At 40.5% G+C, this 23,839-nt stretch overlaps 2 protein-coding genes across 11 annotated transcripts; one reads left to right on the top strand and one right to left on the bottom strand.

Moving 5' to 3' along the window:
- Positions 1-2,035: 2,035 nt before the first annotated feature.
- LOC103984024 (protein MIZU-KUSSEI 1-like) lies at positions 2,036-3,066 on the top strand. Its single transcript, XM_009401421.3, has one exon. It carries the CDS (start codon positions 2,144-2,146, stop codon positions 2,813-2,815), a length of 672 nt encoding a protein of 223 aa, XP_009399696.1. The 5' UTR covers positions 2,036-2,143; the 3' UTR covers positions 2,816-3,066.
- Positions 3,067-3,907: 841 nt separating this feature from the next.
- LOC135673113 (peptidyl-prolyl cis-trans isomerase CYP40-like) lies at positions 3,908-23,729 on the bottom strand. Of its 10 annotated transcripts, none has more exons than XM_065181868.1 (10): positions 23,388-23,729; positions 8,675-9,175; positions 8,357-8,444; positions 8,209-8,261; positions 5,841-5,945; positions 4,968-5,043; positions 4,852-4,889; positions 4,652-4,776; positions 4,431-4,539; positions 3,908-4,359 (listed from the first exon to the last, which is right to left on the bottom strand). In XM_065181868.1, the coding sequence occupies exons 1-8, from the start codon at positions 23,610-23,612 to the stop codon at positions 4,672-4,674; spliced, it is 1,191 nt and encodes a 396-aa protein (XP_065037940.1). In that variant the 5' UTR covers positions 23,613-23,729; the 3' UTR covers positions 3,908-4,359; positions 4,431-4,539; positions 4,652-4,671. The 10 variants fall into 10 exon arrangements, with proteins under 10 accessions (XP_065037940.1, XP_065037939.1, XP_065037941.1 ...); XM_065181867.1 differs by having other exon boundaries at positions 3,908-4,353; XM_065181869.1 differs by having other exon boundaries at positions 3,908-4,353; positions 4,431-4,534.
- Positions 23,730-23,839: the final 110 nt, after the last annotated feature.

The following is a 23,839-nucleotide window of genomic DNA, read 5'->3' as shown; positions in this document are numbered from 1 at the left end:
ATCTGAAAGATTAGAGAAGAATTAAAGAAACAAGAAATAAAGGAGAAGTAGAAACTATATGCAATGAGAAGAAAGTGGGAATAAAATTAGGAAGAACTAATGCATTACTAATGCAGGATGTTACATTATCTTTGTGTGAAATTCTAAAATAGACTATTATTTAATTTATAATATATCCATCCTAAAGAAAATGAGAGATTCAATGGTTTAATAACACAAGAAAATACAGGAATCTTTTTCTATGCTTGTGAAATCCAAAGAAAAAGAAAAGATATATGTCAATAAAGTGACAATTCACATGCATGCATAAAAATGAAAGTAGTACATATGATTTGTGATAATATTCAATCAATCATAAGATAATAATGATACATTTTTGGATTGAAAGATAGATAGATGGTCAAGTTAGGCCCAAAGCATCAGATGGTCTGTAAGCAAGTTGAACTGATATTTCAGGAGAAGCTTGGCCTTGAGTTCAACAATACTTACCTTATTACAACACCAAGAAGAAGAAGAAGAAGAAAATATATCTGCAGTGCTCATGTTAGAAAGTTGGAAAAAGGAAAGGAAATATAAATAAAAAAAATTATGATATTAAAATAGCAATTAGTTGGTTAATGTTCAAATTAGAGGTTTGTGTACATGAGAATTGTTGGCTCCACATAAAAAGAGATAATAAGCATGTCATATTGGATCATTGAGGATGGTGTTTGTAATCATCAACTTAACATCCACTTAGTTGAGATATTAGAACCCTTAGTAACACCATCTATCTTGGTAGATAGATGCATGCATGTTGCATGAGCTTGGGACTGAAGACACATATTTCTTAAGAGAGGAGAAGCAACAAATCATGCATGCATGCATGCACTGCGATGACTTCAAAAAGAAGGGTGCGGCAGACATGGTGGGGAGTCTCTTTATTGAAGAAGGGGAAAGGCATCATCACATGGCATTGGACCACAAAGCGGTCACTTCTCTTGTCGACGGAAGCCTTCTTCTTGCTTGGGAGACTCATCTCGTCCCACACAAGTCCTCCTGTGGTGCAGGAAACCGGATGTGTTGTCTCCAGTCCACTATCCAATTCCAAAAGATGATGATGAAGAAAGGACACGAGAAAGAGAAGCAAGAAAATGAAATCTCAATATCATCAATATGAACCCATTTCTTCATCATTAATTTAGATACCTAAAACACATGCACTGTTCATCGACGAGGATGATGAATGAATCAGGCGGCGGCGAGCTAGCCAGCGAGAGAAGACATACATATATCCTTGAATGGGAACGCAAAGCTTTTGCCCAACACCTCGTCATCATCACATCTCAATCAAATAGAGGGGGCTGTGAGAGTAGTTCTTGTGCTTTGGCCTCCGTCGACTCGTCTTTCTCTTCGTCGTCCGTCGGAACATGCAGACGACAAATCATGAGATCTTTCTCTTTTGGCATTCATTTGTTTTGTCGGCAAATACTTGTCTCCTGTACCTCACACAGGATTTGTCTATACGAGTTAAGAGATGGCCACGATGATATAGCCTTGTCCTCCCCCTTCTTAACCTACATAAGAACAAGCTCATGATAAACCATGAGAGAAGAACAGCTTCGGACAAACAAAAGCAATGCATCTTCCCAAGACAGAGATATGTCGTGGAATTGAGATATGTTTGGAGAAGGAGGGATATCTGCAGAATAATAATTGAGGGTTACGTGAAGAAGGAAAAGCATGGAAGCCATGACGTTTGCCCTCCTCGATTGGTCCCATGGGCACATGCCAATGTATCACACAACACAAAGGAACCCTTCCTTCTCCTCCTTTTCTCCTTCACAAACCCTAGTGGTCCGACCCCACCCCCACACACCTTATCCCATCGATTCTTCGACCCTAATCTTCCCATCACTCGTGTCGGTCACATCACATTTAGCTCGGGCTGTGCCTCCTTGCCACTTTAATAAAGCAAAAGGATTCCATGGACACCACCAAACCAACCACTTTATCTACATCAACCGAGTCCTTCACTTCACCCCCGACATATGTAGAGAGAGAGAGAGAGAGAGAGAGAGAGAGAGAGAGAGAGAGAGAGAGAGAGAGCGAGAAGCTAAACTTGCACCGTGCTGATCCACAAGACCAAACTCTCCACTGCAGGATGCCGTCGTTGGTAGAGTCGCCAGGAATGGTGTCATTGCTCCGGCATGCTGCCGAGGAGCGGCGGTCCAAGCGGGGGGGCGGTGGGATGTTTCGGATGTTCAAGCTGCTCCCCATGCTGACTTCTGGTTGCAAGATGGTGGCGCTACTGGGCAGCAGGCCGGGCAAGGCGATGCTGGCCGACAAGGCGATCGCCGTCACCTTGTTCGGGTACCGGCGAGGAAGGATCAGCTTGGCGATTCAGGAGGATCCCAGGTCGCCGCCCTTCTTCCTCATAGAGCTGCCCATGCACACCAGCTTCCTCCACAAGGAAATCGACTCCGGCCTGGTGAAGCTGGCACTCGAGAGCGATACCAGGACGCACCGGAAGAAGCTGGTGGAGGAGTACGTGTGGGCGGTGTACTGCAACGGCCGGAAGTCGGGGTACTCGATCAGGAGGAAGAATGTCACCGACGAGGAGCGGCACGTGATGCAGCTGCTGAGGGGGGTGTCGATGGGCGCCGGCGTGTTGCCGTGCCTCTCCGAGAAGGACACAGCCGACGGGGAACTCACGTACATGAGGGGGCGGTTCGAGAGAGTGGTGGGATCCAAGGACTCGGAGTCGTTCTACATGATCAACCCCGACGGCTCCGGCGAGGCGGAGCTGAGCATCTTCCTGGTGAGGCTGAAGTAAAGGATTCTTCTCTGGCTCTCCATGCATGTATTATTCCTACGTACGTGCACTGCATGCATAGCCTGTGAATACAGGGGGATCATCATGATCTGTGTAGGTATCATCTCTTACTGTTCTTGCCTTCCATCTTTTTTAGCTTGGCTTGTATTTGGGGATTGGGACAGACACAAAAATCACGCATAAATCTCGCGTAAAATTGCGATCCAAATCAAACTTTTGATATATATATATATATATATATAGCTTGATGACATTATCTGCATAGCTTGATGCTTTGTACTTGTGATCTCGACACGTTACACTGATCAAATATATTAAAGCTCGGGCAAAGAGTAAGTGATGAAAATAAGATTCGACCTTGTAATGATATATTAAAGCTATAATTAAAGAAAATATTAGTGGGTTTAAGAAACTTAGCATGCTTGACTCTGGCTTTATTTCATGTTTTTCAAATCATCTAGCAATTACTAGTTATTAATGTCTTAATCATTGAAAATATTCGTCAAATGAAGATATCAAAAATATTCATGCATCCATTACTAAATATTGACTACTATGATATATACTAATATTGGCTAGTATAACGATAGGTTTGATTGTATCGCAACGAGTAGATGCTGACAAGTGAACCACCCGTAATATAAATCCGAGTTTCAAACAAAAAAAATAACAAAATTGAAGTTATGATGGATCTCAAGGAGAAGTCCAAACCCAAGAATGAGTTGGATATTACTATAATTTTCATCCCCAATGATATTGAAAAGTCCATCCCAACTGGATATTAGAATAATTTCCATCCCAGTGATGGATATAAGTATAATTCCCATGCCATTTTGAAAAGCCCAAAACCTAACATCTTTCACACAAAAAGTGAATAGCTTTTGAGGGCAATTGGCACCCCAAAGAGAGACATCTCCATACTTGTCTCAACAAGGAGGACAAGTGATCACCATTTTGGCAAACAAAACAACTTCAGTAGTGTTTAGGACACTAATGCTCAATCCACCATCACAGTTAGGTATAGTGACCTTATCCCAAGCAATGAGATACACCTCAAGTGTCTAGATGAGGAATATAAGACAAAGGAGAGAGTTGACAAAAATGATCTTGCCAATTATTCAGTTTGTTCTCAATCTAAAGCACAATTTGAACATGGGCAGAGAGAGGGCCTCTCCGAGGAGAATTGCCCTTCCTAAGCCTGAATACAATTGAAAACATAGACCAAACCCAAGCCTGCCCAACTTCATGTTGGGTTCTTGTCAGATTCATGAATCATGTCAAGTTTTGGCACCTCCAAGAGCAGGACATTGATCCAAAGAATGGTAATACTTTCTTAAAGCACCAGATCAGAAAATAGTATTTAAATATCTGGGAAACAAAAAGTTTTTATCTGCAGAATCCAACAAAATGTTTGAATGTATCCATGGCCAAAAAGCTCAGTTGTAAGTCTAAAGGAAAAGAAATGATTTGAGAGAATTTCTCATGTTTTTCCAGCTCAAGGGATCCGAAAACTTGTCTCCTCAGCCCCAACTGTATACCTGCAGCTGGAAAATGAATGATCAGATCGTATCATTTGCTTCATTTTCAGTAAAATAGACGGAAAAAAATCACAAACCTGAAAACTCTTTATGCTAATCAAAACTCTGATGTATAGGAGCCATGTATCCAGAAAATTCATGCAAAAAAATTCAGACAAAGCTCAGATTGCATCAGCCATTCCTATCCTGCAAAGATTATCATCAGAGGTGCAGTGTCGAGCTGATGCAAACACATGCTTGCCAGTGATTTCCTCGAAACTTTCAACTATTGATACTCGAAATCATTCCATAAACGTACATGTCATTCTTCTAGAAGCTTCAACAATAGAAGGTATGATCTACCTCGTTATTTTCTTCTGGTTTGACAGAGGTCTGGAACATTCTGGAATATGCCTTCCGTTCCTGGTCTCGTCTATCAGCAATCTGCAGCCAGCCGATTTAGCAAGAAGGGGAATTATCAAGATTGTCAAAGGCACTTCAGGCTTGATATTTACTTACCTTTTTCTTAGCAGCTGCAAGCTCTCTCTTTATGCCTCCTAAGAACATGAGGAAATCGACTCAATATCATATAAGTTGCAGCAGGTGAACGGATGTGCAGTGACAATGTTGCATACCATCATTCGGCTCTATCTCCAATGCATTCTTGAAGCTTTCAACTGCAGCATCCACGTCGTTAAGAGCCATGTATGCCTGGTAGAATTTCAATTGAATATCTTGCATGGTCATTAATTATATAAACAATTTTGTCAAATGAACATATCAATAAACCACAAGGCATATTCTAACAGCATGACATGCATTTGGCATGTGAAGATGCATTTAATTGCATTACATAAATAGAAAATATTAAATAATAAACAATCACAAGTATGTGCTACCTGTCCCTGAGGACATTCAAGAATAACAAGCATTTGCACATTGTACCCAAACATATGGCTCTACATGGATACAGAAACAAAGATGAATGGTTCATCTAACATATAGATCTGAGCATAAACTCAGGTTCACTCAAGATTGGATTCATCAGATGTAATCAACATCCAAACTGGTCAATCTTGTTGATGTAAATTCAAGAGAAGTTTGGAGCATATCAAACAGTCAAGGTCATAATTGCATCCCAAGTAACCAAACAAACATTTTGTTGCAGGTTTAAAAGTGTAGACTTAGTGTATGCTGTGAAAAGAGTTTTAGCGGTATATTCAACTTGAGAAAGGAAGTTACAAAGAGAACTTTTGAGTTGAAGCAAAGAGAAATGGTAATATATGTAAATTGCATTAGATTATTACTTGTCACATCAGCTGGATTACAACCAAACAAAATACAGATTTGTGGAAGGGGGATGACTGATTCAAAGAAATCAACATATCCAAAGACTATATAACAGCCTAGCACTGGCTCAAAGTATTGAAGAACTGAGTTGAAAATTAATATCAAGAAGATCCATAGGAATTTGCATGATAAAAATAAACCATTCCAAGAAAACTAACCTGACCTTGGCGGAAATAAGCTTTCGCATTACCCTCTCTTTCACGCAATGCAAAGTCAGCATCTAACAGGGAACCTTTCAGATCTCCCAACTTCAATTTGCAAGCCTAAAGAACAAGCCGGACCACCAAACCAAAAGAGTAAATACCATAGTGATCAATGAGATATTCAGGAAATATGTAATTCCAGAGCATTGTTTTCTATGTAACTGAACAGAAAGCAATCTTTAGATAGAAATTATTGCACACACTAAACGTGCAATAGAAGCAAGTTCATCAAAGTTCAAGTTGTCATAGACCATATGGTTGGATATATACCAGGGTGAAGAACTCCAAATGGCAGGTCAACCAAAAGTGTACATCCTACCAGCCTATAAATTTTTAACATTTTAAGATAATTCAACATTCACAACAATTATATCATGATATCTATGAAGAAAGAGGTTACACAGACATTATAGGAACCAAGCATACTAAAAGTCAGAAAATAGCATAAAAAAGCTTTATGAAATAAGAATAAGGTCATAAATTCAAGATAGCAGATACATAATTTATGAATATTCTGCTATTAAGAGTAACTTCCCAAACCTAAAGATACAGGTAATTAGCCCTCAACAACATATTCTTTGTCGAGGGTTTGCCATGCAGAAGAGCAGATTGGTTAGTGACAATAAGAGATCATTTAGGATAAGTTATCAATAGTGCCTTCATTAAAAGACAGGATATAAGAAATCAACAAGGTTATTAACCAAAATTATGAGATTTATTCTTAAATATCTAAAGCCGATGTTAATCAAAGGCAGGATAGTCAAAATTGACATAGAAAATGCATAAATTCCCTGGTCTTCATCTACGTTTTCAGTGCCTCCGGAAACATTTATATTATTCTAGAAATTGGCATTAATAGGTATTGCCATAAACATTTGTTGATAGAGAAGCTGGCAACAAAAAATGGTTGCACATAAGTTAAAAATTTAAAACACTCCAAATACATAAATTCTATATACATGAGCAAGATGTCTCCAATTATTCAAATCTATATAAAATAATATAATTATATTTTTAAAAATAATCATAAAATACAGACATTAAAAAATGTCTGACTTATTTGCAACAGTTTTGTCAAATAATATTGTCCAAATACAAGATGAGGAAAAGATCCAAAAGCAACAAGCTAAAAAATTTTCAGTCCAAATGGTCATTAAAACATTGCTCAAAACAAAAAATAAGACAGGGAATAGCTTTACTAGTTTATTACAAAGGGAATCATGAGCACAACCATGTCATAGATGTCCTATGGTCTTTGATCAAGAGACAAGGTGACATTGACCAATAGTCAGCTACTAAAGTTCTTTATGGGAAATGTTCCTGATTCAGGAAGGACTGTTCCAGGCTAGAAAACTCTTTCAGAACAAATCAACAATCGAGGAAAATGCCCTACTAAGATTTCATGTAGCAAAATTTTTCCTAGGGCAACACACAGGTCATATGTTGATGAAAGAGAGATAAAGATGTGCATATTGTGACTGGTGGAAAGACCTAGACGAGTCAGCAGCTAGGAAAAGGTAAAAACCAAACTTTTCAATCATTCACAATCTTCTCAGAAAAAAGGATCCATAAAATATTTGGTCATGGAAAGCTATTCTTTCATTAATTCCAGATTACAAGTATGAGGTTGTATATATTCAGTCTTTTATTTCAATCCAGCAGCACTAATTAAAGACAATGAAGGTTCAAGAACTAGTTAATTTATCTATGCAGTATGCGAGATCTTAGTTGGCTTTTTACCTTTTGAAAGATGGCAGACAAATTAATGAAATAATGACCAACAAAATGTCAAGTCATAAAAAATTCAAGAAGATTATGAGTGTACTCCCAAGGGAATTGAGACAAACATAAGGAATGGTCGAAGAGTGAAGAATGGACAGACAACAAGTAGCAAGAAGATGCCCCTTTTCTCCTTAGGGAAGAACGGCATGCATCTGATACTTTGGAGTCTGAACCTCTAAATTCGAATTTAAAAAATAATGCAAAGAAACTCTTTTTTCAAGTTTTCCAAAACAATTTCAATATCTCAACATCAAAAGTCAGAAATGATAAATATATCAAAATAAGATTTTAGCATTGTTGACCAATACATGTCATGTTGAAGAGCAATAACTTGGAACCATTTAGTAATTCCAGTCCTCCAAAAAGACCTTCATAATCCAAATAATCTTTTAAATTTAATTCTCAGTCAAAATTTACAAGTATATCAAACATATTCTGGAACTATGTAAGGAGAATCCAAAAGCAAGTTTTTATCATAAACAAAGCACTAGAATTCCTCAATCTGCTAGTTTAGTGTGTGGATAAGAACATAAAAGCTTACAGAACTATTTGTCAATATAATTGACTTAGTCTTCCGCAACAACAAACTCTTCTCTGCACAAATGAAAGTCAAGAAGAGCAGAGTGATTTAACTAAGTTAAAACAAGTTTTAGTTAGACAGCACAAAGAGCTAGAGAAAAGTTACTTGCCTTCATCAATCTCTTCCTTTTCCCAACATACGTCCAAGTAGCGCATAGCTTTCCTGTATTTTTTAAGAGCCATCTTATAATCTTGTTTCTGCAGGGGGTGTAAGTTTTTATAAGTTTTGTATCAGTACATATAAGCAATTCAACAAATATAAAGGATTTGCACAAAACAAGCCAAGCTGTCCAATTATGTACAAAATAATTAAACAAAACCCATAAGTGCTAGAGCAAGAAATAATAGAAGCAAAACCAAAATTAAATTAAATCTAATGACAAAAAAGAAAAAGAGAGAATAAGGGAGTAGCATCAAACAGGTTCCACCTTGAAGTAATCATTCCCAAATGTTTTAGCAGAGTTGACAGCGTTCATCCACCAAGAAACCTCACTCGGTTTGTCATCAAGGTCAAGAGGCCAATCAGCATAGAAGTCACCATCTCTGAAGAAGTTTGACACACCATCATCAGCCCCCTCAGGAAGTTCACCACAGTCAGCAATTACAACATCAACAGTGGGACAATCAGCATCACCAACAGGAGTGTGCTCAATTGAACGAACCACTCCCATACCCTTAAGAACCTTTCCAAACACAACATGTTTTCCATCTAGATGAGGTGTTCGAGTAGTAGTGATAAAGAACTGGGAGCCGTTGGTGTTAGGACCAGAATTGGCCATTGACAACATTCCTTTTCTTTCATGTTTCAATGCAAAGTTTTCATCCTCAAACTTTAATTCATATATCGATTCTCCTCCAGTACCATCACCTGCAGATATATCTCCCCCTTGTATCATGAAACCTTTAATGACACGATGGAAGCATGAACCCTGCAATGAACAGTTAGGAATCATTATACCGAAGAACGTTTACATTATCATTAAAAGTTGATTATCAGCAACATAAAACTATGGTCTTAAAAATCTAAAAAAAATTTCTTCCTGAAAACAGATGACGAGCATAGAGAAAAGTTCAATCATGATTCACAAATCTCATGCCAATCTTAATCGAGTCAAATGAAATCCTAACACCCACATTGAATTCACCAATGGTTTAGGGTGAAGCACATGATGAACTAAATATTAACAGGATCAACAGAACATAAAAACAAAAATTAATGAAGTAGCCACATCTCAAAAGATTAACACTATCATAATTTACCAAAGCCTTCCGAAGGTGAGCCTGTCAGTACCAAATAAAATGCATGAGGACCCTTAGGAAGCATTCAAGAAGTTTATTAAAGATAAAAGTATCAGCAACCTCTCTTAGTCATCACCAATGCAAAATGCCTTGTGCAAAGTATCAATATGTATAGGATTTAAGGTCAGGATTATCTTAGGTAAAAATTCTGTCTTTCTAGAAAATTCTGTCTTTCTAGCAAGAGGTTGGGTCTAATGATAATACAGGTCAAACCAAGGGATCCAAATCCACAGGCTAAACTTGCCAAGAGCAGGAACTAATACAACACAATATGCAAATCAAGGTAAAAGTCACAATTTTCAGAGAAGAAAATGGCATAGTTGACACAACAAAATTCTTAAAGATCGTAAATCATATGGCAAAGTATGAGAAGAAATATTAATTACAAAATATAAACATATAAATATCTTAACTATTGTAAAAAAATGACAATGTTTGGCGAAGAAGAGATAAATCTTCACGCAGCTCTAGCCCCTCGTAAAATACAATCTGATTTATTATCAGGTAAACATAATTTTTAACAAGAAATTAAAGAAAGGTTGCAAATAATCACCTATTCATTTTTCATAATCAATTAGATCAATAAGACTACTAATTATAAATGTTAAGGAATGTTTACTAATGCATACGCTAAACAACTGTCTACCTGAAGTTGACAGCTAAAGGAAACACTAGAAATTTATTTTGCTTGCTGGTCAGTAGACACTTCAGAGTTTAGACGCAGGATATACTTAGAGATGCTTGTTTGAAGCAGATGCCATTAGTGAATCCACATTACCCAGCAAAAATAAGGAAAAACAGTAAAATGTTCAATAGATGGGAAGCAGTAAGATTCATAACAAGCTTCAATACTAAACATAATCTTTGCTCGAAGATAATTTTAACTTCTTCAAGCAACAAAAGAAATTCTGATTTTCCAAGTAAAAGATTATAAAGGTGATGTGAAACAAAAAGGAAGAGAGAAGGAAGAAAAGAAGTGAGATATGGGAGGACAACAGAGAACTCTCTTTGTCAAGAGATACTAAGAGCTAAAAGCTTGAAGCCTTGAAATACACAAGTTTGATACGGTTCCAAAAACTAGATTGCCCCACCAATTTTCCTTCCCTCCCCTCTCATAGATCCCTTGTACATTGAATCTCTCAATCACCTCTTTAATGAGTCATAATTTATTAAAAGCCAAGCACAAATTACAATACATATTAAATTCATGATGTATCGTACTTTGGTGATTTTATATTTTTATAATTATCTCAAGATACGAATATTTTCTTTAAATTTGATAGGGTTAATCGATAAATCTCGAATGTTAAATGTGAAGTGAGTGCGAATATTAGGAGGAAGTTCAATCTTATAAGCAATGTCATTAATTCTCTTGAGGACTCGACCGGGACCAATTTTCTTCTCTTTGAGTTTATTATAAATTCTTGCAGGAAAATATTCTTTTTTCAAAAAGACCCAAACAAGATCTCCTTCTTATTTGCCTTCACACGACGATGCTTGTTGGCCTTTTTTTTGTAAACTAGGTTGCTAGCTTCAAGTGTCTTCTTTACTTTTTCATGAATTTTGTCATGGTAATAGCAAAATCCTCTCCCTTTGAACTTGATAAAGGTGATTCATGCATTTTAGCAAGGTCTAGATAATGAAGTAAAATACAACCATAAACAATCTCAAATAAACTCTTGCCCGTAGAACGATTAACCATAGAGTTATAAGCAAATTCAGCACGAGGTTGCATGAGATCCCATTGTTTTGGTCTCTTTGCAACAAAGCATCATAGCAAATTATCGAATGTCTTATTAACAACCTCAGTTTGTTATCTGTTTGAGGATGATAAGTACTACTATATAATAGGTTGGTGCCAAATTTCTTATATAAACTTTTCCAAAAATAAGTAAGAAATTTAGTATCTCTATCTGATGTGATAGACTTAGGAATTCCATGAAGTTTGACCACTTCATTGAATTAAAGGTTAGCAATATAATAAGCATCTATGATCTTTTTGCAAGGAATAAAATGTTCCATTTTGAAAAATCGATCAACAACAACAAAGATAGACTATGTACGTCTTTAAGTTTTCTGTAGATCAATCACAAAATCCATACTTATGTCTTCCCATGGAGTATTAGGAATTGGAAAAGAAGTATATGCACTAAGATTCTAAGTTTGTCCTTTTGAAGTTTGGCATATTCTTTATCTTTTCACATGGCATGCAACATCTCGGTAGATTGTAGACCAAAAATATTTTGATTTAACGAGAAGGATTATTTGATCTCTCCCAAAATGACCTCCTAATCCACCATAGTACAGTTCTTGAATAATATGCTCTCTTAGAGAACATTTAGGAATACAAAGTTGAGTTCCACGAAAAATAAAACCATCTTCGATAACATAATCTTCATGATGACTCTTCGTGCATAACTCATGTTTCTTCAAAATCTTCATCATTAGAGTAAGTATTTCTTATTGTATCAAATCCTTCTAATTGGGCACACATAGTATTAAGAAGCACCAATCGTCGACGGAGTGCATCGACTACTTTATTACATATTCCATTCTTATGCTTAAAGACAAAAGTATACTCTTGTAAAAATTCCATCTATCTTACATGTCGCCTATTAAGATTTGCTTGAGAATTTATATATTTAAGAACTTCATGATTAGAATTTAAGATAAATTCTCTTTGGATTAAATAAGGTCTCCTCACAGTGCTTGAACAATAGCATAAAATTCAATATCATAGGTTGAATAGTTCTTTCTTGTATTGTTCAGCATTTCACTAAAGAATACAAATGGATATCCTTCTTGGCTAAGTACTCTACCAATGCCCACATTAAAGGCATCACAATCAACTTCAAATATTTTTAAAAAATCCGATAATGCAAGAACACGAGCAGTGGATAATTTCACCCTTAGTAGTTCAAAACTATTGTTTGCCTTAGTTGTCCATTGAAACACTCATTTATTTATGCAATAAGTTAAAGGAGCTATAATAGTACTGAAATTCTTAATAAATCGATGAAAAAGGATGTCAATCCATGAAAACTCTGAACATCTTGTAGGGATGTTAGTGTTGGCTACGTCTTGTCACGAACGGTCGTCGCGCACCCGCAGCAACTCCGTTCAACGAACCGTTCATTGTTCTAATCTACATGTACAGCTACTTGGCAGCATGTTTTGGCTTGGTTTTGAGTCCTTTTGCTTGTAAAAATGTAAGTTCGAACAAGTTGCAGCGCTACAGTACGACTGCTCACCGAACCGAGCAAAACAACCCAAAACAGCTCCGTTTTCGCGTGCCATGGGCTGATTTCTGCAGCCCACTGCTGCACGCGAAACGTCAACCATCTCAGCACCCTGGAACCACCCGGGTGGTACAGGGCTGGATGGGGCTTCGGTATAGTGTCGGGCGTTGAACACTCTTTCGCAAGTTCGCACGTTACCTTGACGGGAACTTGTTGTCGCGCCCGGCACCCGGTGAGCAACTGTTTATGGACTTGCAACTGTTCGTTTAACCTTCTAAAGTCCTTGTTTTCCCCCTCTCCCTCTTTTCTCTTGTGCACGCAAGGTGCTCGCTGAATTGCTTGTAAAGCTTCCCCTTTTCGCGAGACGTCGGGACTTGTCCGTCGCTCATTCTTCGAACTAATCAACTTTCTCTTTTTACAGGTCCTTCGGGACCTACGAGAGGTTGCAAGTGGGCTGATCTTTATGGACGCAAATCGCAAGGGCGAAGCGCGACTTAGGCAATGCAAGCTAAGTTCGCGTCTTTACCGCAAGGGTGCCTCGCGACTAGGCAACGCAAGCTAAGTTCGCATCTTTACCACAAGGGTGCCTCACACCTTAGGCAATTCCAGCTAAGGTCGTGACATTGTGGCATCAGAGCGGGCAAGCACTTCGAGCGAGCAACGAAGGAACTTCGCAACTTCGCCATGGCAAAGCATCGTGGCGAATCAAACAAGACGGGGCAAGCCGGACCCTTGCCCCAAGTAGCCGCAGGTGGGCTGCAAGTGCACATTCACTCGCATGTTGTTGGAGCCTCTTAGGAGGAGCGCGACAGCGAACATGATGAGCGAGAAGTTGGCTACTCTCCGTGAGCGAAAGAGGCGCAATCTGGAGCGCCAATCGAGAAAAAGAGTCATAAGGAGAGACTCACAACGGCGGAAACCCACTTGGATGTTCTCGAAGCGAGCTTGGAGGAACTGTACCATGGCCAACGAAGGCTTGTTGGGGTAGAGAGCTCGCAAGAAGAAGCAGAGTCCAGGATCGACAAGGTTGAGGCCCTAATCGACTGATTGTTAGATGACACCAAAGACTCTGTGCAACACCTGCAGGAAGTTGTGGCGGAACTCACTTCGAGGGTGACCATGCTCACAAGGGCACTAAATGCGGGAGGAAGCAACATCTGTGTTGCACCGCCACAAAACTTAAGGGCACCCGAGCCTCATGGTTATGGAGGGGCCAGAGATGCAAAAGAGCTCGAGAATTTCGTATTCGATATGGAGCAATACTTCCGAGCTACGAGGCCTGATTCTGAAGAAACCAAAGTCTCTATGGCGACCATGTATCTGAACGGAGATGCAAAACTTTGGTGGCGAACACGTTGAGAGGAGATCCAACAAGGTCGGTGTCGAGTTGACATATGAGAGGACTTGAAGCGGGAGTTGAGAACTCAGTTCCTACCGGAGAACACCGAGTTCGTCGCAAGAAGGAAATTGAGACAACTTCGCTAAAATGCTTCCATTCGAGACTACGTGAAGCAATTTTCTGCACTAATGCTGGACATCCAAGACATGTCCGAGAAGGATAAGCTGTTCAGCTCCCTCGATGGTTTGAAGCCATGGGCGCAACAAGAACTACATCGAAGGAATGTTGCCGATTTGATCGGGGCAATTGCTGCCGCAGAAAGGCTCACTGACTTCGTTTCCTCTGAAGACCCGGGAAGAAGGAAACAATCTTCAAGCAATCGCCCTCTAAAATATTCTCGAGGGAAGGAGCTCGGGAGCGAACAAAAGAAGAAGAGTTCCCACAAAGGGCCAAGCCCGGAAGGCAAGGCCCCGAAACCTGGCGAATGCTTCTTGTGCGGAGGGCCGCATATGGTGAGGGAGTGCCCATAAAAACAAGCACTTAATGCTTTAGCAGCTTCCATCCATCCCCCCAAATCGGGACAAGGGCAAGGCTGTCGCTCTTAGTTCGAGTAGTTCTGAATCCAGCAGCCACGGCGAGGAGTCGCAAGGACCCCGGATGGGAGCAATGCGTTTGTTGAACACCATGCGAGGTCAAGTGGGGGAGAACACGAAGACAAAGCTACAAAAAGCAGGAAGTGGTGAGCTGATGTACGTAGACATCAAGCTAAATGGCCAAACGACCCGTGCAATGGTGGACACGAGTGCTACCCACAACTTTATTACCGATTGAGAAGCAAAGTGACTTGGGCTGATCTTAGAGGAGAGCCCAAGTCGAATGAAGGCGGTGAGCTCGGAGTCCCCATCAAGATTAAAACATGAAGCGGGAGCACGAACATGATGGCGGTACCATTGGACGACTTCCAAGTGATCCTTGGAATGGAGTTTATGAACGCGGCGAAGTTGGTGCCAATTTCGTTCCTAAACACCCTATGCATGATGGGGGGTGACGACCCCTATGTGGTTCCCGTTTCTCGGAGAGGAACCAAAGATCCCCAATAGATATCGGCATTACAACTGAAGAAGGGGGTACGAAAAGGCGAACTAACATTCGTGGCTGCTATGAAGCTAGAGCCACTCGACGAGAAGGCCTTTCATGAACCTGCTGTGGTGGCGAACGTCTTGAAAGAGTTCATTGATGTTATGCCACCCGAGTTGCCAAAGACTCTTCTGCCACGCAGAGGCGTGGATCACAACATCGAGCTGGAGCCAGGAGTAAAGCCTCCTGCGAGACCACCCTACCGCATGCCCCCGCCAGAGTTAGCAGAACTCAGAAAGCAGTTAGGTGAACTGCTAAGCGGTGGTCTTATTCACAGCTCTAAAGCACCATTAGGAGCTCCCGTTCTCTTCCATAAGAAATAAGATGGGAGCCTTCGACTATGCGTCAATTACCGAGCCCTCGGCAAAGTGACGATGAAGAACAAGTGTCTCATCTCGCTCATCGCGAACTTGTTCGACCAATTGGGCAAAGCCAAGTATTTCTCAAAACTCGACCTTCGTTCGGGGTATTGGCAGGTGCGCATTGTTGAAGGCGACGAAGCAAAGGCGACCTGTGTGACCAGGTATGGAGCGTTTGAGTCCATACAGATCGAAGGTGCAAGCGGTTGCGGAATGGCGAACTCCAAAGAAGGTGCCAAAGTTGAGATCCTTCCTTGGCTTCGTCAACTACTATCGACGCTTCTTAGCAGGATATTTGAAGCGTGCAAGTCCATTGACGGAGTTGTTGAAGGAGCAGCCTTGGAGGTGGTCGGATAAATGTGAGATTGCATTCCAAGATCTAAAGACTGCTGTATTAGAAGAACCAGTGCTTAAATTGCTGAACTATGGGGAGGCCTTCGAAGTCCATACAGATGCTTCATACTTCGCTATTGGGGGAGTACTCATGCAAGAGGGTCATCCGATGGCCTACGAGAGCAGTAAACTCAACGAGACCGAGTGACGGTATCCGGTGCACGAGAAGGAGATGACAACGGTGATCCACTGTCTACGAGTTTAGCGACACTACCTTCTTGGATCGCGATTTGTACTAAGGACAGACAACATCGCTTTAAGCTATTTCCAAACTTAGAAGAAACTCTCCCCAAAACAAGCACGATGGGAGGACTTCCTGACTGAGTTTGATATGGTAATGGAGTACAAGCCCGAAAAGGCAAATGTCGTAGCCGATGCATTGAGTCGAAAAGTGGAGCGTGTGAATGTCGTACAATTGGAGGGCAGAGGCCAAGCAAGTCAGTTGCACTCCAACTTCCTTTCCAGGATCAGGGATGGACTGTACAGTGATCCCCAGACAGAAGCCCTGATACAACTCATTAAAGAAGGCAAGGCACGATGGTTTTGGGTCCAGGAGGGACTCGTTTACACCAAAGGGAATAGGGTTTATGTTCCTTGAGTGGACAATCTGAGACGTGACCTCTTAAGAGAGTGTCATGATTCCCTTTAGGCTGGACACTCCGGCATTCACAGAACCTTGGCTCTCGTGGAGAGGGCCTTCTATTGGCCGAAGATAAGGATTGATGTGGAGGAATATGTTCAAATATACCTCACTTGCCAGCAAGGCAAGATGGAGCAACGAAAGCCGATGGGACTTTTGGAGTCGTTGCCCATACCAGAAAGGCCATAGGAGAGCATTTCCTTGGACTTTATATCAAGCTTGCCCGCAGTAGGGAGACTCGGATCGATACTCGTGGTGGTCGATCGATTTTCAAAGTATGCAATTTTCATTGCTGCTCCCCTATACTGTTCAGCGGAGGAGGCGGCCAAGTTGATGATGAAGGATGCGGTGAAGTATTGGAGAGTCCCGCACAATATCATCAGTGATCGAGACGCTCGGTTCCTGGGACGATTCTGGACCGAGCTATTCAAAGTGTTGGGGTCCAAGTTCAACTTCTCCACAAGCCTCCACCCCCAGACAGATGGCCAAACCGAAAGGATAAACTCGCTCCTAGAGCAAGCTCTTCGGCACTACATGAGTGCCAACCAACGAGATTGGGTGAAGTTGTTGGACATTGCCCAATTCTCCTACAACTTACAGCGGAGCTCTGCGTCCAACAAGAACCCCTTCGAGATCATTACAGGACAACAACCGTCAACTCCTCACACCATGGCAATCGAGTATACTAGGAGTAGTCCGTCAGCTTACCACTTCGCAAAGGAGTGACACTGAAATGCAGATATTGTGCAGGCTTACTTGGAGAAGGCGGTAAAAAGGATGAAGAAGTGGGCAGACTTGGGAAGGCGACCGCAAGAGTTCAAGGTCGGCGATTTGGTGCTGGAAAAGCTTCAACCAGCATCACTCCAATTCTTTAGGAACAAAGTACACAAAGGATTGGTGCGCAAGTATGAAGGGCCATTCCCAATTATCAACAGGGTGGGCAACGTCTCCTACAAGTTGCAGCTGCCGGCGTGGTTCAAAATTCACAATGTTCTTCACGCCAACAACCTAAAAGCCTACCACTCGGATCTGCAAGATGTTTCCCGAAGTGTTCCAACTCAGCTACCCCCCACCAGTGTCCTACGAGAAGCGAGTTGAAACTATTTTAGCGGATCGCAAGATAAAGCTACCCAATGGAGCTGAGCAGACCAAGTACTTGGTGAAGTGGTGAAAGCTTCCCCGAACTGAAGCCAGTTGGGAGCCCGAAGATGCCCTGCAACATGAAGAAATAATTATTAACAACCACCAACAAGCGTCGATAAGGGCGTCAACAGATTGAGTGGGGGAGAATGTCACGAACGGTCGTCGCTCACCTGCAACAACTCCGTTCAACGAACCGTTCGTCGCTCTAATCTACATGTACAGCTGCTTGGCAGCATATTTTGGCTTGGTTTTGAGTCTTTTTGCTTGTAAAAATGTAAGTTCGAACAGGTTGTAGTGCTACAGTACGATTGCTCACCGAACCGAGCAAAACAGCCCAAAACAACCCAAAACAGCTACGTTTTCGCGTGCCACAGGCTGATTTCTGCAGCCCACTGCTGCACGCGAAACGTCAGCCATCTTAGCACCCTGGAACCACCCAGGTGGCACAGGGCTGGATGAGGCTTCGGTATAGTGTCGGGCGTTGAACACTCTTTCGCAAGTTCGCACGTTACCTTGACGGGAACTTGTTGTCACGCCCGGCACTCGGTGAGCAGCTATTTATGGACTTGAAGCTGTTCGTTCAACCTTCTAAAGTCCTTGTTTTCCCCCTCTCCCTCTTTTCTCTTGTGCACGCAAGGTGCTCGCTGAATTGCTTGTAAAGCTTCCCCTTTTCGCGAGACGTCGGGACTTGTCCGTCGCTCGTTCTTCGAACTAATCAACTTTCTCTTTTTACAGGTCCTTCGGGACCTGCGAGAGGTTGTAAGTGGGCTGATCTTTGCGGACGCAAATCGCAAGAGCGAAGCGTGACTTAGGCAATGCAAGCTAAGTTCGCGTCTTTGCCGCAAGGGTGCCTTACGCCTTATGCAATGCCAGCTAAGGCCGCGACAGTCTGGATAACTTTAATCTTCTCATAATCCACTTGAATACTTGTAGGGGTTAAGATGAAGCCTAGAAAAGCTAGGCTAGAGGTCATGAATGAGCACTTCTTGATATTTACAAATAACTTTTCTGCCTTCAAGATTGATAGGATAGTTCTTAATTGTTCATTATGATTAAGTTTGTTGCAACTATAAATAAAAATATTATCAAAGTAAATAATAACAAGCTTCCCAATATAAGGACATAGAATTTGATTCATTACCCTCATGAAGGTGCTATGAGCATTTGAAAGTCCAAATGGCATAACTAGTCATTCATATAAATTTTCTCGAGTCTTGAAAGTAGTTTTTCATTCATCTCCTAGTTTAATACGGATTTGGTGATAACTGCTTTGAAGATCAATTTTAGAGAAAATTTAAGCACCAGCAAACATATCAAACATATCCTCCACACGTAGAATAGGAAATATGTACTTGATGGTAATTCGATTGATAGCTTGACCATCAATGCAAATCTATCAAGTTTCATCCTTCTTTAGAGTCAATAAAGTTGGAATGGCGCACAGACTTAAACTTGCCTGAATAAAACCCTTGTGCAATAGATCCATAACTTGTTTATTCAACTCTTCATGTTCTTTTGGGCTCATCCGACAATGAGATTTGTTTGGAAAGATTGCTCCAAGAGTTAGATCGATTTGATGTTGAATGTTTCAAATAGGAGGCAAGCCACCAAGAAGTTCTTCAGAGTGTATGTCCTTGAATTCCTCCAAAATGGCTTCTACTTCACGAGGAATTTCTATAAGCTGCATGGATTCTTTAGCAACTAACATAAATATAAGTCCAATTTCTTCGCTTTATCTTGTAAACTTATTTTAAGGAAGTTATTTCCCTACCTTTGGGTTAAAGGTTTGGGAGCAAATTCTTCTTTGCATAGCAAAAGCACAATTCTAACTCCATTAAATTTAAAAGTATAGGTTTTCTTTCTATCATCATGGATAACACACTTATGATAAGACCCTAAAGTCTTATCGTCGCTCTGATACCAAATGATAAGACCCTAAAGTCTTATCATTTGGTATCAGAGCGACGATAAGACTTTAGGGTCTTATCATTTGGTATCAGAGCAACGATCCTTGGCGCAGCCCGCCGCAGCCTTACGTCCCTTCTTCCCCACCACCACTACAAGGCAACTCTTTCTTCATCGTTGTCGCTGTTTCCCCAACCAGCGACCTTCGACCACCGCTCGACCTCCTCGCGTCCCCATCCTTTTCTCTTCTTCTTTTTTACGATAAGACTTTAGGGTCTAATCATTTGGTATCAGAGCATCCCCATTTCTTCCATTTCTTCTATGATAAGACCTTAGGGTCTTATCATTTGGTATCAGAGCATCCTCATTTCTTCTATTTCTTCTATGATAAGACCTTAGGGTCTTATCATTTGGTATCAGAGCGACGATAAGACTTTAGGGTCTTATCAACTTATCATATTGTCATGGTCTTCTCAAGAGTATATGGCCAACATTTATCGGTACTACATCATACCACATCATCTTTATAATTTTTGCCCATCTAAAAAGAAACTAGGCATCGATTAGTAACTCGTACCTCATTACCTTTCTTGAATCATGCAATTCAATATGGTTTAGGATATGATTCTATCTTGAGCTTGAGCTTGTCCACCATATCTTAAGACACAATACTCACAACTATCACCATCAATAACAAGAAAACAAACTTTGCCTTAAGACCTGCAGCATGTCTTGAAAATATTATTTCATAATCATTCTTCATTAGAATCATCTCTTAGACTAGCAAGTACTCTATGGATTACCAAACATTCACCTTCGAGTGTAATTTCTTCATAAGCCTCCTTAGGGTATTCATCATATATTGGTTCTCCAATATCATCAAGTTGTTCATTGGCATCTTCTTTTTCGATAAAGTTGACTCGTGCATCAGTTTGCCTATTCGGGCACTCGTTTATGTAGTGTTCTACATGTTTACATTTGAAACAAGTAAGAAGGTGACTGATGCGACTAGATTATCCTCCACAATTGGTAGGAGTTAGTTTGGATGCATTTTTTATAATTCTACTAGCTTTTGTTCCAGTACCACAGTACCATTATAACGAGCTGAGTGAACTTTAGAAGAGGAATGTAAAGGAACATTAGAATACCTCTTTGCTTCACTTCTAGCAAGTTTTGCTTTAACTTTTAGTGATAATTGATAAGCATCGGATAACCTCCATAATTGTTGCATCTCCACTTCATTTCGAATAATATCTTGCAATAAGTTGTTTTTCCATCTCTTGAGTGTTATTTCGGGCCATCAACTTGTTGAATTCTTTATTGTGGTTGATGATGATTTTGCTACCTTGCTGAAGATTATTAAATTGTGAAAAGAGAGTTTGAACATAATCATATAGAAGAAAATTCTTACGGAGCCGAGATTTCATCTTCTCCCAAGATGAAATCTTCATCTTCCCTTTCCGAAGGTTCATCTCTTGCACCTTGTCCCACCAGATTAAAGCATAACCTCGAAGCATTGTAACAATTAATTTTACTTTTTGATCTTCAGGTATCTCCTTGTATTCAAAGAATTTCTCAACGACACTAAGCCAATCAAGAAACTCTTCAGGTTGAAATCAATCTTGATGTTATCATTTGCATGAAAAGACCTATCCATGGATGAGTCTCCTACAACTTATTTGAAAGTAAAAGGATTCAAGTCTTCGAATCCATCACTTGCGTAACCATAGCTTGAGCCTCTAGAGCCATGGATTTATTGATGTTCGAGGCAAATGGTAAACTCTTTAGCTGGTCTCCTTAGTGCTTCAGTTTTTGCATATCTTTCATCTATATTTGGTTGCATTATTATTTTGCCGCATCGCCCTCTGCCTCTTCTAGTTGCCATAAGAAGGAAGTGCACCAAGAATGTAGCAAGACTATGATACCAAAAAATGTGAAACAAAAAGGAAAAAAGAAGAAGAGGGTGAGAAAACAATTGAGATATGAGAGGACAAAAGAGAACTCTATCTTTTTCAAGAGATACTAAGAGCCAATAGCTCGAAATACAAAAGTTTGATAAGGCTTCAAAAACTAGAATGCCTCACCAATCCTCCTTCCTTCTCCTTTTATAAATCCCTTGTACATTGAATACCTCAACCACCTAATTAATGAGTCACGATTTACTAAAAATCAAGCATAAATTATAATACATATTGAATCCATAGTGCATTATAGGTTTTGAATTTTCATAATTATCTCAGGATACAAACTATTTTCTTAAAATTTGATAAGATTGGACATAGAATTCATTGTCTTTCAACTTGAGAGCATTCAATGCTAACCATGCACTGCATTGTCACAGTTGATGGGAAGCACTAAAAGTTTATGCAATTTGGTGGTTTTGTTAACATCCCTATCAACAGACTGTTCATTAGATGGGAAGCAGTAAGATTCATAAAAAGATTCAATTACTAAACAGAATCTTTGCTTGAAGATATTCTTAACTTCTCCAAGCATTAAGGGAGATTCTGATTTTCCAAGTAAAAGATTTTAAAGGCTACAAACATAGTTAATTAAATACGTTGCAAATTTAAGTTCATGTTAACCTTCAGTAAACAAAGGTGCCAAACTTCCTACGTTTCATGTAAAATTTCACTTTCCAAGTCAGAAAAGGAAGTATTGACAAAGATACATAAATTAGGCATACAACTACAAAAAGGATCAGAATTATCATGAAAGAAGAAAGAATTTACTTATTTAACTTCTACAATGACTAGAAATGAAAAATAAAAGTGATAGAGCACAGGACGTACTAGGAAGTCTACTGCCTACCATACATTTCCTTGCTCATTATTTCCTCTTTGGTAGTGTCAATTATCAAAGAAAACTAATGTTAAGAATCCAGAAAGTGGTCAAGATAAGGGCGTCCAAAGGAACACAGCCTCGGATATTCAGTGAGTAAACCAGACAGTATCAGTTATTAAAACAGAGTATGATGATCCCTAACACACTGATATTCTTCATGTTCTCCTGAACAACTATATGTTGCGATATCTGTTTCAAGAGAAGCCCAAAGGGTTTCAGAAGTAGATATCATGTAAGCATCACAGCAAGCCTGTGACCAATTCCTTAAAATATTACCGATCATATTAGTGAAACCTATGCATAAAAAAAGATACTTAAAAAAAAGTATGCATAAAAGCTGTGTCAAAAATCTTAAATTTCGATACATAAGTTCACATAAAAGTTCTATCTCAAAAATCTTAAATTTTAAATCCCTAAATGTGTTTGTCTTCACGGTTTTAGGCCATCAAAGATGACAAAGGATAATGTCTTCCCACGGAAAGTTTCTTCCTCTAGGTGTTCAGATATTCCCTCTCTGACTCCCCCAAACCACTATAAAGAAATCACTAAGAAAAAAGGAGAAATATATGAAAAATTAAAAAAATACGAGAGAAGAAAAGGAAAATTCTCGTCGTCCGAATGTTCCTCTAATAGTGCACTGGTAAGCCCATGGTAGAACCATTTCCAATCCAGAAACAAGACGATAATACCCCCACCACGACTCAAAGACCGAGACAAAGGCCACACTTTTCAGTTTTCCCCCATGATTTCGCAACAACCCCAAGGGCAAACTAACAAGGACAACAAAGAAACAAACGGGGGCGAGACTGGATGGATTGGAAGAGAGGGATAAAACGGGAGCACCTTGAGGTGGAGGGGAACGCCGGTATTGGGCCCGACGCCCTTCTCTCCGGTGCAGAGCGCCCTAAAGTTCTCCGCAGTCCTCGGTACCACTCCAGCGAAGAGCTCCACCACGATCCGCCCCTCCATGTCCCCTCCGATGGTAACGTCCATGTAGCACCGGGGGTTCCGCTTCGCCCCCGCCTCCGCCTCCACCTCCGCCGGGGCATCACCCTCGCCTACCTCCATCTCGCTCCCGGCTGCCCACAAGAGTAAACCCTAATCTTCCCTCCTCTCCTCCCTCACCTCGTCTTCTCTATGTGGGCGGCGCGAGGAAGAGGAGGAGCGCTTCTTGCATTTGATTTAAACTGCAGAGAGCCTCTCTCTCATTAATGGCCCCAACGGGGAAACCCATTTAACTATTGGTCAGCGCAGCAATTAATGGTGGTCCCAGTGGGTACTGTTGTGATCCTGGC

Source organism: Musa acuminata, chromosome BXJ1-5 (assembly GCF_036884655.1).
Source record: "Musa acuminata AAA Group cultivar baxijiao chromosome BXJ1-5, Cavendish_Baxijiao_AAA, whole genome shotgun sequence".
In the NCBI taxonomy this organism is placed as follows: Eukaryota; Viridiplantae; Streptophyta; class Magnoliopsida; order Zingiberales; family Musaceae; genus Musa; species Musa acuminata.
Note: the sequence above shows the minus strand (reverse complement) of the source record. Positions and strands in the feature narration are given on the sequence as shown.